This window comes from Heloderma suspectum, chromosome 17 (assembly GCF_057233095.1).
Source record: "Heloderma suspectum isolate Gila_16-S chromosome 17, 16-S_ref, whole genome shotgun sequence".
Lineage (NCBI taxonomy): Eukaryota > Metazoa > Chordata > Lepidosauria > Squamata > Helodermatidae > Heloderma > Heloderma suspectum.
In genome coordinates, this window is record NC_139474.1 from 22,779,074 (window position 1) to 22,798,592 (window position 19,519).

Genomic DNA, 19,519 nt, shown 5'->3' on the forward strand with positions numbered 1-19,519 from the left:
CCATTTTGGAGAGATCCCATGCTGGTTCTTGGAAAGGAAACGTCTCAGATGGGAAGAATCCTCATTCTGGTGTGCACAGGGTGGGGGCCGCCCACCTCCTCCGGAGCATCCCTAGGTGAGATCCTTCCAGTCACCGAGGCTGGGAGGCAGAGAGGCCTCCTCAGATCGACGGCCATAGGCAGCTGCTGGACCCCTTGGTATCCCACACCCTCATTCCTGGGGGATTATGTGTGGCCCGTGCAGGGTGGGTGGAGCGCCTGTGTTGCCAATTGCCCAATCATGCATGGCCTATGCTTGGGGTGGGAAAAGGCTCTTAAGCAAACAGAGCTGAGGGACGTCTCGAAGATGGCAGAAGTGGGAGGGGCGACTCCTCCCTCCTGCCGACACTCCCCCCCCCCGCCTGCTCCCAGAAAGTCTAGACTCCAGTGGGGGCTCTTTGTTCTCCTTGCCTGGAGCCGAGCTGTTCTTGCACCCCCCCCCCCGCCGTTTGGAAATGTCAGTGCGATGCGGTGGGAGTGGAAAATGAGAGCGAGCCATGATGCCCCCCCCCTTGGGCCAGGATTTCAGCTTCCCACCTCGCCATGTGGCCTTTTCCCCACTGGTTTGGGGGCTGGAAGGTGGGCCACTTTGAGGCCTGGTGAGGGGCCACTCGGCCCCTTCCCGTCCAGCTGGGCAAGCGCTGGAAGAGGCCCGAAGACAACAATAATAATTGATCTTGAGAAGGGAGGGACCTGATTCGTCTGCATTTCTCTCTCTTTCCCTAAGCTCCAGCATTAGCAGTTAATCTTCTTACTTTGCCCCAAGTTTGGAGCCAAAATAAACTTTGCATGACAGCATAAAGTGTATCTCTTGTTTTCACTTTCCCGCAAAGCAGTCAGGTCAGCTCTGAGAAGTTCGGCCTGTCAGTTGCAAACCATCCAGGCAGGGGTGTCCTGTGTGCACCTTCTGCATCCAGCCCTAAGTGATTTAATGACGCTCTTAAGGGACTCAGTGGACCATCCTGCCCAGTGAGTGGAGCAGGTACCCTCTTTCTTTCCAAATGAACTAGGCCAGAGGGAGCTGGCAGTCTGGTCTAGTCAATTTCACCACTCCCTTGACTCTTGCAGAAACCGAAGCGGGGCGGCCGCAGTTGGGCGTTGGAGGGAGGGCTCCTGCCACAGGGCTCCCCCATCCTCCTCCGTTATGTGTGTATGTTGATCAAAAGCCTGCAGCTGGACTGGGGCCAGAGGCGCAAGGTGGGGAGAGCAGCCGGTGTGCCCACTGCTCTCCAGAAGCACTTGCCCGCACGCAGCCCCCAGCCAAGGTCCGGCCGAGCACTGACCGCTTCCCATGGCAGTGTAGGGGCTCACGTGATGCTCCGCTCCTGCCTCCAGAGGACACGGCTTCGCAGGCTGCCCTGCCCCGCCCGGGCACGAGGAGGGTCCTCATGGGAGGCCTTTGTTACAAGGTCCTCCATCTTCCAGCCAGGGAAGCAGGGGGCAACTCGCAGTGGAGGCTCTGTGCCCCGTGGTGGCATCTGTGCCCTCCTCGGGCAGCCCTGGTGAGGCGGGGGGGCAGGGCAGAAGTGGGACAGAGAAGGGCATGGCTGGCTAGGAGGACATATGGCAAACACGGGGCTTTTGGGGCCATGGTGTCTTCCCCTGCAGGCTTGCTCTAGGAACACCAAGAGGAACAATCTGGCGCTAGGAACACTTGCATAGAGGGGGCCAAGGACGTGTAGAAAAGATGGTGTGCTTAAGGGTTTGCCCAAAAGGAGTCTGGTTGCCCCCCCAAAAAAAGATCTGGGGGTCGGAGTTGGCAGGACTCTAGTCTCTCAGAGATCTTCCCAAAACAGTTGGGGGGGGGGTTCAGGCCCAACGATGTTTTTCCACTCAGCAGCTTGGGGTGGGGGGCAGGGGGATTACTGCAAAGAGCGGTAACCTTGTGGAGGGCCAGACTCGGTCGAGGAGAAATGTCCCCATGCGTGAGAATGGTTGGGTTGAGTTTCTAAAGGAGGGGTTCAATTTCTTCCCCATAAGGAGGGGAAATGAGGATGCTTTTTAGAAAGTTTTAAAAAATCATTTTGGGACTCCACCAATCCTTTGGAACAAAAGACTGATGGTAGTAATTGGATTCTCAGGGCTAACAGTAACCGGAGAGATGTTGGGAAACTCCTCCTCCCCACGCCTTCCCCAACATTGCAGGCCATTGTCCTCCCAGGCTAATATTATGGGTATTTGTATTATGGGAAACCTGTCAGAAAGCCAGAGGACACCAGAGGGCCCTTCCATCTAGGGTTCCATAATGCAGCCTGGAAGGGGACGCCAAGGGCAGAAGGGTGCCCGTTGCCTCCGCCACTCCGGAATCCTACCCTCACAGAAGTGTCCAGCCCAGTTCTGGAGTGGTCTAGGACAGCATGGCTGTTTGCTCCCAGTCGTCAAAGGAGGAAGCCACCCTTGGCCCCAGGTGGGGCAAGTTACACTCACCCCCCTCCCCAAAAGATGGGGCACACCAAGGAGGCCCTTCTTATGGAACTCCCTGCTCCAAGATGTGGTGACTAGCTTAGATGGCTTTTTAAAAAAGGGTTAGATGAATGTACAGTGGAGAAGTCTAGCTACAGATATTGGCCCCGAGAGCTCAACAGAGCCCTGTGATGTCCTGGAGAAATTTGACCCTCAGCTAAGTTAGGAACATCTGAGTTTTGGTAGCCAAGTCCAAGCCAGATTCGCAGCTGGTGGAACCTAAACCCTGGGCTGGATCCTTTTCAGCAAGTGGAACACAGCCCCTCCATGCATTTGAACCTGGATCCCTGATGCCTTTCCAATTTCCTGTCTAGAACAACATTTCAGTGTAGCCCATCCCTGGAAGGAGAGCCCCAGCACAGCCATCCTTCCTGGGGCTGCTTCACGCAGGCAAACGCGTCCCTTGATTCTTCTACATGTGACATTCAGCCTGGAGCCTGAATGCTGCCAACTCCCCAGTGGAAACAGTGGAGCTCAAGGTGAGCCCCCCACCCCCATTTTCTGTGCTGTCAGATTGGGTGGGGGTCATAGAGACCGGTCAGGAGCTGTACATGTCTTTGTGAGCCAGGCCTGAACGGTTTTCCCCATGCCGGTCCATTGGAGAAGATGCCAAAAGCCATGGAGGGCGGCAACTTTTTATCTGGGCCAACCAAGACGGTTGCAGATTTGGGAGCAAGTTTTTGTGAAGCAAAACCAAACAAAGCAAAAAATAGGAGGGGAAAATGGGGAAGACGCAGGCAATTCCAGGAGCAGGCGAGCCGCAAACACCTTCCGTGATCTCCGGAGGAAAGTGGTCATTTTCGTGCTGGCTGGGTCAGATGGTGCTCTCTGCAGAATGGATCCTGGGCAGCCCCCAGGGCCAGCGGCACAGAGAATGGGTTGGAGAGGAGGAGAGCCGGCTGTGCTTGGATTCTGCCTCCCTTTTGCCCTGGGCTTTGGAAGCTCTGAGGCTGTGACCCGTTTCTGTAGGCTTTACAGCTCTCAGGGAGATAACCCTCCACAACCTGTGGGGGGTGCAGAAGAGGATGTGAAGGCCAGGAAGACCTAGCTCCAAGCTAGCCCCCCTCTGCCATGGCTGTGCCCCCGTTGTTCCCTCACCTGTCAGGCCTGCTGTTAGCACTGTCAACTCTTTGGGTCAAGAGTGTTTATTCTCTTCACGCCCTTGCAGGGGCTTCAGCCAAGAATGGAGTAATCATCAGGGAATGGTGTATCTCCGGTCCAGACCCAAGGCGAGGGAGATGTGGACCCAATCAGTGTCTCTTTCTTCTTCCAAGAGCGCAACTGTTGACCTCCTTAGAACACCTGGGTATGTGAGAACAGGTTGTCCCTTGCAGGTTGCTGAGTACCGTATATAGGCAGGCAACCCAGGGATAAACCCCACTGCTCTGAAAGTTTGCAAGGATTCTTAAATGACAAATTCTTTAGTTGTTGGTTTTTTTTGAAGGCCAGATTTCTAAGAATCTTAATTTAACCCAGTGGATTCATCAGACTTTTTCCTTGAAATAAACTAAAACATGAAGCTGAAACAATATGCACTCCAAACATTCTCCGTCTATGCCAAGCACTCTGTCCTCAGACGCAAGATGTGCCAGCATGTGTTTGGCTGTGTCTTGGGCCATAACATCAGCTTCCTTGGCCTTGGGTGCGGTTCAGAAATCAGCACATCCCATTCTGAGCATGACTTTGCTGGCATAGCAAGTATGTTCTCTGATTCATTACTTTCTTGATGAATCCCCCCCCAAAATGTTGCTTAATAAGCATTGTTTGAATTAATTGCACATAAATTAATTTCTTGGTGCTGACACAAAAATGAATTGATCCAAAGTTTTGCAATTAGTCACTGTTGCAGGGAGAGGGAGACTTAATACATAGCAAGGCTTCAGATAAAATTATACACATAATCTCAACTGCACATTCAGAAGGCCAAATTCTGCAAAGGAGTCTTGGGCACCTTAAAGACAGTCACGTTTCTTCTGGCAGATGCAGTTGTGGACAAAGCCACGAGGCAGAGCCTTCCAGCTGCAGCCCAGACTCAGGGTGGTTTTTCAAGCTGTGGGGTTTCTCGGTCCAGCCTGACTCCAGCTCGCAAGGAGCTGATCCCAATCTCTCTCTCTCTCTCTCTCTCTCTCTCTCTCTCTCACACACACACACACACACACGGTCAACGCAGATGAGTGAAAAGCTATTTGTTCTGGAAGCAGATGCTGAGAGCCTGCGTGCTTTTTGGAGCGGGCATTAGTGAAAAGTTCCGCAAGGCAGAGCGGGAGGGAGAGCCCAAGAGACAGAGGCTTCCTCCACGGATGTCACACCAAACCCAGGTACGAGCCACAGCGTTGTGAGCTGCAGCCGAAGCAAAATGGGGGGGCGGGGGGGCGTTTGTGCCTGGGAGCGGCATCATTCCCGGGGAAAGGCTCAGGCGAGGGGTCCAGGTGGGAGGGAGGACGCGGGGCGGGGCGGGTGGATCGTGTTGCTCGAGCTCCCCCCTCCCCAGCCACGGCATGGGGCAGAGGAGGGGGAGGGACCGGGCGGGGCAGAGGAGGCACATAAGGGAGGGCAGCGGCGGCGCTCGCCCCTCGTCCCTCCGTCCTCCGCAGGGCTGCCCAGCGCGCAGCGGGCTCCACGCGCAGGGAGAGCACCGGAGGAGTCGGGGACGCCGCGTCTGAGGCCTGGCCGGTGGTCCAGGGCCAGGTTGAGCCCCTGCCCGCTCCGCAGGTGCTGCTGGCCTGAGCGCCGGCCGGCCGGCGGGCGCAGACAGACGCGGTCCCCCTCCTGCCCCGGGGCAGCGCCGCTGCCAGCACCGCCTCCGCGCTCGCCAGCCTCCCTCCGTCAAGCGCCGCGATGCCCGACTTCTCCGGCAGCTGGAAGATGCAGAGCTCGGAGAACTTCGAGGAGCTGCTGAAGGCGCTGGGTGAGCCCCTCCCGTCGCCTCTGGGCGGCTGCTTCCCCTCTGCCGCCCCCCCCCGCACAATTATTTCTGGGAAGGGCTGAGTCAAGGGGTCGGGGGGAGAAGTAGCCCATGACTCAGCCCAGGCGGGGGAGCTTCGTGCTTAGAAGGAGCACGCCTGGCCCGGCGGGGCGGGGGGGCGGGACTCGACTTTGTAGCGGGGGGGCGGGAGGGTAACTGCCTGCCCGGATTCTGGGACTTTCTCTGCAAGGACTCCTCCGCGGAGGCTTGAGGGGAAATGCGGGGGGGGGGTCCCGGCCGCGTCAAGTGCCCCCCGCTTGCTTTGGGCACTCTGAGGATCTCCCAGGGGCTGGAGACGGGGGCGAGGGGCGGGCTGCCGTCTGGGCAAAGAGGCTGGCCTGCTATGGCCGGGTGAGGCGGAGGACTTGGGGCCGGAGGGCCCTGAGTGCCCTTCCGGGGGGGCTGAGCCCGCATGAGCGGGGGGGGCGGAGAGGAGGAGATTCTGCTGCGGGGGCGGCCTCCCCCGGGGCATGGGGCGGGAACATCTCCTCCCACGGGCCGCCCTCTAAAGGCAGGGAGCTTCTCGCCCCGCAGCAGCTGGGAGAGCTCCCCGCCCCACGCCCAGCCACCCCACATGCTGCCCTCAAGTTGTTGTGGACTACAACCTGACCATTGGCCATGCTGGCTGGGGCTGATGGGAGCTGAAGTCCAAAGCAGCTGGAAGGCCCCAGCTTGGCCTATGCCCCTCTTGCACACATGCGAGCTGCCCTGTCCCTCCCCCTGCCTTTCTGGACAGGCCACGGGGTGGGTGTCCGTCAGCCGCTCTTAGCCTTGAGGGCTGAGAAGAGCCCCACGTCCAGGGGCTGCTTCCCTCTGAGGGCCCTAATGCCCATAGAGGCCGGCCGGCCATTCACCCACCTGGCCCCTCCTCCCTGCCCTCCTTGCGGGCTTCCCAAAGGCACCTGGGCCAGTGTGGGAGCAGGGGGGGGATGCTGGGCAGGATGGACCATTGGCCCCAATCCAGCAATCCAGCAGGGCACCTCTCATACGTGCTTTGGCTGGCCAAGTTAACTCCTCGCCCCGCTCCCGCGGCCCCACTTTTCTCCCTGGCATCAGGTGTGCAACCAGCAGAGTCCCAGCCCAGGTCTGGGCTGGTCAGATCTCCCAAGCACACTGACTCTGATGGAGGCTGGTGGGTCTGGGCAAGTGGGACCGGGCGTGCGGCTTAGCTGTGACTTGTCCCTGCCCCGAGAAGTCCTCCAGAGCCACGCCAGGATGGACAGAGCTGGTGCCTGTGGAGGGCTCAGAGGCCCTCTCCTGCCGGCCCAAATCCAGCTGGGGGGGAAGCTGGGGAGGCGCGAGGCAGACCGCCCTGTGGCAGACTGCCCTGGCTGCAGACTGGGTCGGGCGGGGCTCTGCCAGGCTGCCCCCCTTCAGGGAGGGGCAAAATGCGCTCCTGGCTCAATGGGTTGTTTTCGAGCAGAGGCGGATGCGGCAAGTGCAGGATGCACAGTGGGTGGGGTGTGTGTGTGTGTCTTGAAAGAGTGCATTCCCGCCAATGTAGGTTCTCACCAGTGATGCCAAAAAGTGCCTCCATTCCTTTGGCCAGTCAGTTTGATGAGGATACAGCTGGGGGGCTGCCTTTTGCCACCAGGCTCTACCCTCCTGATGGGGGCAGAGGCTCCCTCTGCCTCCAGGCTCCTTCCAGGCTCCTGACGCCAGGGCAGTTGCCGGCGGAGTGCCTTTGCCATGGCTGGCCAGGCTGCATCCAGGCTCAGAACCTCAGATGCTTCTGGGAATTGCCCGCCCCTGGGCGTGGCTTGGTGCCCACCACTCCTAGGACCAATCCTTCCTGGAACAGCCTCTGCCCCCTGCCTACCCCCTGGGGAAGGTGGCAGCAGGGCTAGCCTTGTTTGCTCTCAGCTCTCTGCCAAGCCCTGCGGGAGTCTCACTAGCCCTGCCTGGGAGCTGGGAGGATGAGCCGGCCCACCGCCCACACTGCTGGCCCCTGCTGGGCCCTGCCTTGAACACGCCCTACTGCTGGGCCATTGGGAGGTGGTGCTGGGGAAGGGGAGGCCCCACAGGAGGCAGGAAGGAGACTTGGGCTTCGAAGCGCCACCCCTCGAGCAGTGCTGGAGACCACCATGCCCAGCCTGCACAAGGGTGTGTCGGTGTTCAAGGACAGACAGTGGAGGGGGCATTCCTGCCTGGCCTACAGTGCAGCCCTTGATCCAAAGACCCCCTCACGTGTGCTCCTCAGCCACCTTCTTCCAACAGAGACAAAGGCCACTCCCCATCAGCATGAGCAGGCCAGATCTTCTCCCCTTACACCCCCCATTTCTGCAGGCGAGGGGACGCCTTTCCAAAAGCTTTGCATTAGAGGGAAGGGAGAGGTCTGTCCACAGCGATTGGCCACACAAGCTCAGTGGGAGCTCCATGTCCCAAGTAGTCTACCTCTGAGTAGCACTTGCTGGGGACAGAAAACGGGCCAGGTGAGGCCTTCCTTGGTGCCCCCTTTGGGAGCCCCCAGCCCAGAGGCATCTCAGATGGACCCCCCCCAATTGAGCTGTGGCTGCTCTGCTCCCCTGAGCTCCCCTGAGCCTTGCGACAGGCTACTGAGCAACTGAGGTGCAGAAGGCTCTAGGTTGTGGGGGGGGAGAAGTTACTGGGCTGCAAGAGCCCCTCCTGGGCCCCTGCCTTGGTGCCTGTGGGTGGGACGGAATCAGGTGGGGGAAAGCTAGGTGGTCGCCCCTTTGTCCTTGCTCAATTGGAAGTTTGGCCTGCTTTAAAAATGACACCCCTTGTCTGCCAGCTGGTGGGGGGAAGGGATGGGCAGACCCTCTTGGGCGTTGCTTCCCCATTAAGCACAACAAATCCAAGTCCTGCAGCCGCTGGGAAGGAGGACTGTGAAACGCCACCATGCCAGAACTGTATGGATCCAGGGGGGCAGAGGAGGGGGGGCTTCACATTTGGTGAAGCTTTTTGGCTCTGTACCAATGAGGGCTAGAAACTCAGGAGAGAAAGAGAGCCAACTGCCTTGTGATTTGACACAGGCTGTGTTGTATCTCAATGTAAGATTTCAAATAGTATAAGATTTCCTGCTACATCCCTGAATGGGAAGGGGGGGGTGCCCTTTTGGTTCAGCAGGAAGGAGGGAAACCCCCTCCCCCTGCCCCCCGGGCAATGCTCCCTCCCCCATTTCACTTTCTGTGGTACAATCAGGGAGATTTCTCTCCCACCTCCCCCAGCAGAGCGCTAGAGACAGCACCTCTGGGCCCGGTTAGACAAAGGGAAGCCCCCGGCTCTTGAGTGCAGAGCAAGACATTTGGAGCAGCCCTTCAAAGTGCAGGGGGGATCTGGGGCCCCAGGACCTCCCCCACACACTGCTGTAACCCCTGGGGCTGCGCACCCTTCAGGAGAGCCTCGCTTTCCCTCACTCCTCAGCCAGGAAAAGTGCCCTCCCCCCCCCCCGAAGCCTGAGCTGGTCACAGCAAATTCTTTCCAGGTTGCGGGTTGGGGGGTGGGGGGAGGTGATGTGTAACATACTTCAGGGTAATTATCACATCCTTGTATTTCAGCTTGTTTCTCTCCCTCCACCCCAGTCGCCTTTTCCCCATCTGGGCATGACTCGGGCAGAAAGTGCACGTGTGTGAGAGAGGGCAAACCTGGCGAGCATTGCTGGATCTCCCTCTTTCCCCTGGAGTGGGCCAAGGCCTTTGGCCTGTGTCTGTGGGCCTCTCGGGGAAGCCCTGGGCCTCGTGGAGCTCTGGGCCAGTGCCAGAGGGTTGCGGGGCCCTAGCCCAAAGGCATGCCAGAGAAGCGGAGCTGCCATGCTTGGGAACCCAGCGGGTCCCGGACGCCTTTGTAGCCCCCTGGGCCTGTGCACAGCTGCTGGCCAGGCACAGCTCTGGGCCCGCCATGCGCAGGGGCAGCTGTGGACAACAGGGGCAGGCCACAGGCTGTGTGTCTGAATGGGCACAGCGGGATGTTAGCCCAATCCGGCTGGGCTCCTCTGGTTCTTCTGCCTGAAAATGAAGGTGGTTGTCTTGAAGGCCTCTTTCCCAAGTGTCCCCTTTGCCGTTTCTTTGTTTTGCCCCCTTTTGCTGCCAAAGCAAGAGGGCCACTTGGGTGTGTGTGTGGAGGGGGAGAGATGCACTGTTGCAGAGGGGGGTGGCACTGGAGGTGAGGAGGGTGCCTCCCTCCCTCCCTCCCTCCCTCCCTCCTGCCATGGGCTGTGCTCTCCGCACTTGGGGATTGCACCACCAGGCAGAAGGAGCGGCTGTTTTGTCATGGTCCAGAAACAGCAGCGGGGCAAGCAAACGTCCCAGACCCTCGGATTCCATTTCCTTTCCTTTCCTCTAAAAGCATCAGGAAGTGACAGTTCCCACCCACCCCTACCAAACAAGGGCCTCAGCCTTGCTGCTCCCCTAATAAAATGACATTCTCCGTTCACATCTTGTTGTCAGTCTTCAAAAAGGGAACTCGGCAGCACTCGAGACATGGAATGGTTGCAGGCTGCACAAGAATATTTCCCATAGCAATAATTGTTCCCAGAGGGAAACATTGCTCCCGTTTCTCCCTCTGACAGGGAGAGGCACTTCGGCTCTCCTGCTGCACTCCTCTCTGTGGGCAGGACCAGGAGAAACAAAGACTGGCTTAGAGGCTGGATTGTGGGAATAAAAAACAAAACACAGCTGAATGAGTTTTTTAAAAAACAAAAACACAGCTCCGTGTGAGCCCTGGATCCAGAGAAGCTGCGCAATCTACCCACCTTCCCTTAACTGCAAACCCAAATCCTGAATGGGTGGTCCACAGAACTGCTCCATGGGAGTAAGTCCATGGGCTTCAGTGGGGCTACACCAGTGTAAGCTTCCGGGGAATTGTGCCCTGGGTGTGCCACTTTTCTACACTTGTTACACCTTTTGTCTTTGGTTTCCTCTCTTGCTTGTCTGTTGCATAATTGCACATTTATGCAACGCTGTGCTGATGCTGCCTCTCTGTGGGAACTGTCGTGATTGTGCAACTCTGGTGCAAGACTCTCCGATGACAGCAGGTTTGATCATGGAGGGTGGCAGACAGAGAGATAAGCCCAGCCCCTCAATGGCCCAATGGGGACCTGCCCGTTTGCTTCTTGCGGATTCACCCTCAACCAGACCCTGCTGGCTGCGCCGTCCCCCACGTCCCCCAGGGGTCTACAGAGCCCGTGCCCTGGGATGCAAAGGGGAGAGGAAACCGCGGTGCCTTTGGGTCTCTGAGTCTCCTGTCTTGAGCTGCGGAGGGTCCTCCCCTTGCTACTCAAGCCAGCTGTGAAGGAGCCCGCCGAGTGGCCACAGAGCTCAGTTCAGCTGCCTGCCGCTTCTGCCAGCTTGCGTCCCTTCCCCTCTCAGTTGCTACCAAGTGTTTGTTCCCCCCACCTAGGGTTCCTGAAGAACGCTAAGGGAAGCAAGATGAGCTTAGCTGCTACACTGAACAGGGCGGTTCTGCAAGAGGCCATCACCTCTGCAGGATGCTCATGCTGACTGGTGGCTTGTTTATCCAAGATGTGTGTCACTTCTCTCTTTAAAAACAAACTCCAAGTGGCACACAGCGTCAACAATGCTGAGCCCTGTGGCCCCTTAAAGATGCACAGATTTATTGCGGCATAAGCTTCTGTGGAGTACAGCCCATGTTGTCAGAGGCACGTATCCCCCCCCCTCCAGAAATGGGGAGGGAGAAGTTATTGCAGAGCAAGGGCAGGTGGCCAAACAATCTGAGAGACAGGTGTGTCACATTACAATGCACAGCCCAGATGTAAATAAGATCCATTCAAAAGAGAAAAGATCCCATTAGGGTGGGTGTGACACCCCCCCCCCACCAGTAATGGATTGGGAAAACGAGATAATGTACATGGCTACCATGGGGCAATGACAGCGTGAGTGAGTCGCTCCCTGTCTCCCTTGTGCCCAAGTCAAGAGAGTGTCAAATCTGCCTAAGAAATTCACTGTGCCGTAGCCAGAATTTAACACAAAAGTTTCAAGGCACGTTTTCAAGTCGACACTGAGACAGTGTCCAGGGAGATGTTTGAAATCCCCCCCCCCCATGGTGCCTGAGGGTTGCCCCGTTTAATCTGTCCCTTTATTCTCCTGCATATAGAGACAGCCTGGTTTGGCCAGGGTCAGTGGCAGCAGATGGCACATGCGATGCCACCTTGAAGCACAGAAATCAAGCAAGGTAGAGTTTGAACCAACAAGTCAGAAGGTGGAATACGTAACACAGGTTTTGTGCCAGTTGCACGGTCTACCAGTATGTTTCTGAGCTCAACTCAAAACTGCTGGTGTTAACCTTGAAAGCCCTAAATGGTTTGGGGCCAGGCTACCTAAGGGCCACCTTCACCCAGACAATCCTGCCCATATGTTAAGATCGGCTTTAGAGCTCCTGCCCCTCTGCCCAGCAGGAAGAACAATTAAGTGGGCAGAAATGCCTGACGGGGCCTTCTCAATCATGGCCCCATGGTTCTGAAACTTCCCTCCCAAATCATTTCTGCTAGGCTCCCACAGTGCTGCCTTTAAAATGTATCTGTTCTGGGCTGCCTTTCCCAGGCAGTGTTTTCTCGGCTACTGGCTTTCTGTAGTTCTGAGCTGGCTTTCATGTGCTGAATTAAATTCCTTCTGGTCAGACCTAGGGTGCCACAGGGCTGTCTTGCGGGAACGTGTCCAGCACCTTTTCCCGCTGTGAGAACTTCGGTGAGAACTTTGTCCCGAAAGGCAGCGCGCAAGCACCGCGCGCGGACGAGGCCGCCTGGAGAGGCGGGCCGGGGCACGCCGGCACCGGGCTGCACGCCGCTTTCTCGCGGGGAGGGCTTCGCCCGGCGACGCGACGGGCACGGTGCTGGGCGCCGCCCGTCGGGTTGGCGGCGGCGGGCCTCGCTCCCCAGCCCGAGCAGCCGAGGCGGTCCCGCGGGGCGCGGAGTCCGGGCGCGGGGGCCTGCCGGCCGAGGCGCCCGCCCCTGGGCTGGGCTGGGCTGGGCTGGCGGCCAGGACAGGCTGCGTCCGGGCGGGCGCCCGGCCTCCCTCCCGCGCCCTGCTGCGGAGCGCCTCTGCGCAGCCCCGGGACGCTCCTGTCCGCCCCGCGAGCCCCGTCGCCGCCTCGTTGCAGACGTCAACGTGATGCTGCGCAAGATCGCCGTCGCGGCCGCCTCCAAGCCGGCCGTGGAGATCCGGCAGGACGGGGAGTCCTTCTACATCAAGACCTCGACCACGGTGCGCACCACGGAGATCAGCTTCAGGATCGGGGAGGAGTTCGAGGAGCAGACGGTGGACGGGCGGCCCTGCAAGGTGAGCGGGCGCGGCGGCCCCGCCCGTGGGCTGTGCGCCGGGCCGGGCCCAGGGCCTCCCGCACGCGCCGCGGGCCGGGGCGCCCCACGCTGCCGCGGGGCGTCTCCCCGGAGCGGGGTGCGCAGAGCGCGCCTCGGCCGAGGGCCTCCGCTCCGCCGCCCCTTGCCGCGGCGGCGTCTCCCGCGGGCCGAGAGGGGGCCGCTGAGCCGCGCGGTGGCCCCCGGCAGCAGCGCTCCTCGCCCGATCCCCGGCCCCGCCCAGGCGGCCCCATTCGCTCTCCGCGCCCGCGTGCCGAGAGCCCCGGGCCAGGGGGCGGCGGGCGGCCGGGCGCGTCTTTTCTCGCCCGCCCCGCGGCGCCCGCTGGGAAATCCACGCCGGGCAGGGGATCGCGCCCCCGCGAGCCCCCAAGGCGAGTGGGGGGGCGGGCAGCCAGCGCCCCCTTCCCTCCCCGGCCGCCCTTTCTGCTTCCCCGCCAAGGCTGGGGAGCGTTCCAGGGCGGCCGCGAGCACCCTCGTCTTGCCGCGCCGAGTGACACCGCTCGGGGCGGGCGGGGGCCCCGCGGGGCTTCGGGCTGCTCGCTCAGAGGCGCGCCTCCTCTCTCCCGTGGGTCGCCAGAGCGTGGCCAGGTGGGCGAGCGACACGAAGATGAAGATGGTGTGCGAGCAGAGGCTGCTGAAGGGCGGCGGGCCCCAGACCGGCTGGTCCCGGGAGATGACCAACAATGGGGAGCTCATCCTGGTAAGGGGGCCTCTCCCTTCGGGTGCTCGGGAGGGGACAGGGAGGATCAGGGCGGGGGGCGGAGCGGGAGGCCGGCTCCCGCTCCAGGTTGGCGCTTCCTTACCGACTCAAGGGCTGGAAGGCCGCCCTCCTGCAGCAGTGGCGGGCCGGGCTCTTCTCCCAGCTGCCTGCTCAGGATTGTTGCATTCACAGTTTCCCGCTTAGGGTGTATTTTAAATTGGCTATTTCCATGCGGGGGTTGCTATCTTTGTATCTTGGACCCCACTTTGAGTGCAGTGTGATAGAAAAGCACCAGAGAAAACCATCCATCCATCTCAGCATCCGTGGAGCAGAGCAAGCGCCCCGCCCGGAGTGCCAGTGCTCAGCATCTAGTGGCGGGGGGGCGGGGCGGAAGGGTGCGCCTCCTCCCTGCCCAGCGCCTCCATCCAGAGGCGCATGCTGCTGGCACTGGGTCTCTCTCTGGCGCCGCATTCATTGCCCTCTCTTGCTTTTTCAGACCATGACGGCTGATGACGTTGTCTGCACAAGGATTTACATCCGGGAGTGAGAGGCTGCTTGTGGGGGGGAGGTGGGGGGGTGCAGGAGAGACAAGCACACGTGGGTCCCACTCTGGCTAATGCCAGCCTAGCCAGGCCACCGCTCAGCTGCAAAACACACTGGGAGTCACACTGGCAGGCAGTGAGGACTCCTGGCCACCTGATGAACCTCCTGACCCACAGCATCCCTCTCTCTGTCCATGCCCAGAGGCACTGTGTACATCAAGACTTGAGAGGAGCAGCTTGCCTGCTCCTGGCTCTTCATGACATTCCCTCGCCTCCAGGTGGGGGGATGCTGGGGGTCAGGAGGGATAAAGCCAGCTCTGGCCTTTTGATGCCTGCAGGGTGCCCCCCCCCAGCTGGTCTTGCCTCTGCATTGTGAGGGTCTTTGTCTGAGCCATTTGCCCTCAGGAGGCGCATCAAGGGTTTCCTTGTCTGGAAGATTAATTGTGGAATTTGGGATCGGAGCTGGGGGTCAGGGAGTGATGCTCCCAGCGCTACACTCTCCCCACCCCCAAGTGGGGAGCTTGGGCTTGTCTCCCCAAGCCACCCACCCCCTGGCTTGGGGAGACAAGTTTTCACATCCCTTCAGCGCCCGAAGAGTGGGCAGCAAGCTTGTCTTCCTTCCCCATCCTGACAAAAATTCTTGCCTTGATGCCTGTCCTCTGTACAACGGAGTGGCATGTCTCATAGTCTGGAAAGGTCATCTGGGAAAGAAAACATAAAACACCACAGGTTTTTTAATCTTTTATTATTATACAGAATGTTTCAGTCCTCCTCCCTCTCCCCACACACACACACACCTTGTCCTGTAGTGTGAACGACATAATTTAGCTGAGATGCATTCCATTCCCCAAAGTGTTCCACCCCCTTGAAAAACTTATTTCTGCAGGTCTTCTGTCGTAGTAGTTAACTATTATTTTCGAAGTATTTATTTGCTCCCCTTGCATTAAAAAAGGATAATTACCTACTCCCCCCCCCAAGCCCCACCATGGTGCCTCGTTGCCTCTTTGTTTAGACTCCACCACCTCTTTGATCCTCAGCTTTCTTGCTAATAAATGTCTTATAAAAAATGAATCCCCGCAGCCCTGTGTCTCGTGGTTTGTGGAATTCGAGCCCATCTGTCTAGCCTTGGCCTTTTATCTTTCTTCCTGGTTTATCTCCCGCTCTCCTGCATCAGTGGGTTCCCAAGCCGCCCCACTCCTAACCGCACCCAGTAACAACGGGTGGGGAGGCGCCTGCCCTGCCCTGCCCTGCCCTGCCCTGCCCTGCCCTGCCCTGTCCTGGCGTGGCGTGGCGTGGCGGCGGGCTGGCCTCTGGCTTGTTTCGTGCAGGGGGAAGACGAGACTTCCACTGAAAAAGGCGTGTGCTGTGGTATCTCCAGAGGTCGCCGATGTCCTGAGCAGCATTGCGCTTAGCTTATGTTGGTGTCTGCCCCCATCCCCAGGATCCAGCAGAGGGAGCGCACGTCCCCTGCCCCGGCACAAAGGTCCCGTTAGCCCACTCCTCACGATCACTCGGTTCGTCCCTCCTCCTCGCCCTCTGCTGTGGCGCTTCTGTCTGGGGACTTCATGGACGGGCTCACGCGGGGTGGGAGGGCTGCGAACCTCCGGACTGCTGCGAAGTCCAACAGCGGCTGGGCCCGGGGGCCGCCTTCCCCGGGGCAGGGGGGAACCCAGCTCTGACCTGACCGCCGCCTGTCCGCCCCGCCCCGCCCCGCCCGCAGCTCTGCTCGGAGCCCCGCGCGCAGAGGCCGCCCGCTCGCCCCTTGGCTGGCTGCCCTGGCCAGGGGAGGGCTCCTCCCGCGCCCCTTCTCGGCAGCAAAGGCTGCCTGGCCCGCGGGGCCGCCCAGGGGCCGCGGCGCGGCGGAGAGCGGTCGGCGCCCGCCCCCAGCCGGGCGCTCTCCCGGCTGCCGGGGGCGTGCTGGCTGGGGCGATGGGAGCGGACGGCCCAGTGAGCGCGGCGGCCGCCGGCCGGGCCGCAGGGCGGAGGGCGGGCAGGGTGCGGCGCTCAGCCTCCCGCTCTGGCGGCGAGTCGACGCGGGTCCGCGCTCCCGCGCCCCGGATTCGGATGGGCAGGCAAAGCGGCGGCGGCGGCGGCGGCGGGCAGCGGTGCCCGGACGCCCGGGCCCGTGCGGCGCTCCCGCCTCCTCCCCCGCCGGCCGGCGGGGCTTCCCCGCCTGCCATCCCGCGCGCGCGCCCTGGAGCTGCTGGCCTCGCGGGGAATCGTGCTTCGCTCCCGGCCAGGGATGCCGGGGCTGTGTCACAGCCACAGACAGATTCGAATTTTTCGTTTTTTGCCACGCAGAAAAATACGCAACTCCGCAAGAGGGCTCACAGCTATTTACACAATTTCCCCCATTCCGTTTAACTTTTCCCCGCATATATTTACCAGTCTCTGCAGAAACGCGCCTATTTCCCTACAAATAAATCCACCTACATTTCAGGAAAGTAAAAAAAAAAAGATCCGAAAGTCCACAGAAAAAAGATCCGAAAGTCCACAGAAAAAAGATCCGAAAGTCCACAGAAAAAAGATCCAAAAGTCCGCAGCATTTCCCGTGGGTCAGATGCTGACAAATCCGAGCTGATTTTAGCCATCGCAGATGTCTCCAGCCCCCTCCTTCGGGCCCAGCGGTATGGGGGCACGAGCAGCCCACATGTCGCATGGAACGGAGCCGTGGCACAGCACTCGGGGGACAAGGGAGGCCGGAGGGGGACAGGAGCTGCGAGCGGAGCAAGAGCCGCCAAGAGCAGCAGGCCCAGCGCTGGCTCAGGCCACCCTGGCATCCCCCTTTGCCGCCTCCACACCCACGGCTGTTGCCTGATGGCCTGGCCTTTGGGACATGCAGCACCATGTCCAACTGCTCCTGCCAGGATGAGGCCCCTGCATTAACAACTCTCCACCCCCCACAGCCGCGCTGCTCCCAGCCGTTTTGCCGCCCCCTCCTGACCGCTGCACTTAATCGCTAGGGTTGATTAAACAAAAGAGAAATTCTTCCTCCTGTGTTGTTTGTTGTGTTAACCTCGCCCGGGAGTGAAGTCATCCCTTGGACCACTCCTTGGAAAGTCGAGGCAGGCCTGGAATGCAATTCAGCAAACGCCCCCCGCTGCCTCCTGCAGGGGAAGGCTGGAGCGCTTCCCCAGCAGCCGGCCTGCGGGCCCTGACACCGTGCTGCCGCCCCTGCAGGTGCAGCCAGGGACTGGCCCGCCCAGTGCTGCACGGCACAGCTTCGATGCCCCCCAGGCTTTGTGCCCCCCTCCACTGTGCACGCAGAAGTGCTAGCGGGCCAGTATTGTACCGATCCAAGCGCCGCGAGGCTGTGTCCTCCCGGGCCACCGGGATATGGAGAAAGACTTGCCCCCTCGCTGTGAAGCGCCCCCTCTGAAAAAGCCGTTTGTGGGGCCGATTGCTCCTAGAGGGAGCAGGCCACCAGCACCATGTCATTTTCATCCATACATGCTAATTTAGCTTGAGAAGAAGCTGCCCTGCAGCACAAGCCCCCTTGCCCTTCTGCTGGCCCATGCAGGCCTCATTTGCGGAGAAGTTGCTCCCCACGGAGGCTGAGCTCTGGGTGAGGCTTGAGTCTTTTTCCCTTTGGTGACCACATCCCCAGGGAGGCCAGAAGCATCCTGGGGCCTTCCACACTCTTTGCTTGTGCCACAATTCCCCCTGCCCTGTGACTGGCCACCACCTTGAACCCTATATTCCCAAACCTCTCTGCTTCCTGTTCACACTTTTGCTGTGCAGCGAAGCCCCCGCGGTGTGAGTCTAAGGACCCTGGACCCATCCTGCCCACTGCTGTATGAAAGAGCTCCACAGATCAGGGTACATCAAAGGACAGCCAGGCTGGAGGCTTGAAAAAAGACATATGACATGAATCAAGGACAGGAACCAAACCCCAAACGGACACAGGACACCCTGGGCTCCAGCAGCCAGCGAGGACAGCTAGAGGTGCCCACTCCTAGCTGGGGTTAGGGTGCATGATGATTTACAGAAGAGAGAATCAGCAGGGAAAGGTAACTAGGGAAAGGATGTTCTGTCCCCAGCAATACCCCCCACCCAAGAGCCTGCCCTGGCCTGGTGGCCTCCAGCTGTGCTGGACTGCAGCTCCCATCAGCCCAGCCAGCATGGACACCGCGAAGGAGGGTCCAGCCAGGAATGCTGCCTTGTGCTCGTGGAGGCTCCCATCCACTGCTCTTGGGAATCTGTGTCGGCATCTCCTTTAACCCACACGAGCAACTGCAGCGGGGTGCACCTCCACAGTTCAAATCCTTCTCCATCTCTGGGTTTCCCACCCGCCCTGCAGGCATCTTCTCGCTTGGCTTGGTCCAGTGTCAGAACGCCCCATGATGACCCTTAGCCCTGCGCTGGCCAGAGGAGGCCAAATTCTTTTCTCCCTAGGAAGGAGAGCAAAGAAAGGAGAAATGATCTCCCCACCACGACCTGAAAGGGGCACCTTTCATCCCCGGAGACAAAGAGGGGCCTCCTTTCCCCCTCCCCGCCTCTAATTGGGAGGCTTCCATCAGACTGTGGCGCCTGGGCAGGTCAGAGGCCACCAAAGAGAGGCTTCCCTTTGCCCTCCCTGGTTAATGAATCCACAACCAACCCCCTTCCCTGAATTGAGCCAGGGTGGCCGCCAGGCAGAGCAGCTGCACCCCCTCCCACCCTCCGTTCCATGCCCTCTGTGTCTGCAGTTGATGAATAGCCTGCCAGGGAGGAGGAGGGCCATATAAATCCATTAGTGCCCCCTCCGCCCCACGGATTCTGAGCAGCCGAGGTCACTGTGTCACTTCCCCCCAGTTGAGGGAGCTGGGCTTGCTCTTTGGGGGAAATAGTGAAGGGGTTCTGGCAGCACCTCCCCCTCCCCCAAATTGTGCTTTGCAGTAACTTGCAGGGCTGAAGCTGCAGTGGCCCCATGGGATCAGAATAATAGAATAGTAGGGTTGGAAGGGGCCTCCAAGGCCCTCGAGTCCAACCCCCTGCTCGGTGCAGGAATCCAAGTCCGAGCATCCCTGACAGATGGCTGTCCAGCCTCGTCTTGAAGGCCTACAGTGTGGGAGAGCCCACCACCTCCCTAGGGAATTCATTCCATTGTCGCATTGCTCTAACAGTCAGGAAGTTTTTCCTGATGTTCAGCCGGAATCTGGCTTCCTGTCACTTGAGCCCATGATTCCGTGTCCTGCACTCTGGGGTGATGGAGAAGAGATCCTGGCCTTCCTCTCTGGGACAACCTTTCATGGACTTGAAGAGCGCTATCGTATCTCCCCTCAGTCTTCTCTTCTCAAGGCTAAACATGCCCAGTTCTTTCAGTCTCCTCATAGGGCTTTGTTTCCATTGTTGGCTCATATTCAGCTTGTGATCGACAACAATTCCAAGATCCTTCTCGCTTGTAGTGTGGTTGAGCCACGTATCCCCCATCTTGTAACCGTGCATTTGGTTTCTTTTTCCTAGGTGCACAACTTGGCATTGATCCCTATTAAATGTCATTCTGTTGTTTTCTGCCCAGCGCTCCAGTCTATCAGGATC

The 19,519-nt window shown here is 59.6% G+C and overlaps 1 protein-coding gene across 12 annotated transcripts; it reads left to right on the plus strand.

The window, feature by feature from the left end:
• Window positions 1-4,491: 4,491 nt before the first annotated feature.
• Window positions 4,492-15,077, plus strand: CRABP2 (cellular retinoic acid binding protein 2). 12 transcript variants are annotated; one of them, XR_014786296.1, is made up of 6 exons: window positions 4,655-4,819; window positions 5,214-5,409; window positions 12,541-12,719; window positions 13,335-13,457; window positions 13,954-14,054; window positions 14,569-15,060. XR_014786296.1 is itself a non-coding variant. In XM_084824062.1 (6 exons), the coding sequence occupies exons 4-6, from the start codon at window positions 12,552-12,554 to the stop codon at window positions 14,002-14,004; spliced, it is 342 nt and encodes a 113-aa protein (XP_084680188.1). In that variant the 5' UTR covers window positions 4,708-4,819; window positions 5,214-5,409; window positions 12,062-12,128; window positions 12,541-12,551; the 3' UTR covers window positions 14,005-15,077. The 12 variants fall into 12 exon arrangements, 5 of the variants coding, with proteins under 5 accessions (XP_084680185.1, XP_084680189.1, XP_084680187.1 ...); XM_084824062.1 differs by adding an exon at window positions 12,062-12,128 and having other exon boundaries at window positions 4,708-4,819; window positions 13,954-15,077; XR_014786298.1 differs by lacking the exon at window positions 5,214-5,409 and adding an exon at window positions 12,062-12,128 and having other exon boundaries at window positions 4,736-4,819; window positions 13,954-14,518; window positions 14,564-15,060.
• The last annotated feature ends 4,442 nt before the right edge of the window (window positions 15,078-19,519 follow it).

Bases quoted from the DNA above. Each gene is read 5' to 3' on its own strand.
- CRABP2 (XM_084824059.1), top strand. From the start codon at position 5,340: ATGCCCGACTTCTCCGGCAGCTGGAAGATGCAGAGCTCGGAGAACTTC. The intron at 12,720-13,334 runs GTGAGCGGGCGC...GTGGGTCGCCAG, and splicing joins TGGACGGGCGGCCCTGCAAG to AGCGTGGCCAGGTGGGCGAG. The intron at 13,458-13,953 runs GTAAGGGGGCCT...TTGCTTTTTCAG, and splicing joins ACAATGGGGAGCTCATCCTG to ACCATGACGGCTGATGACGT.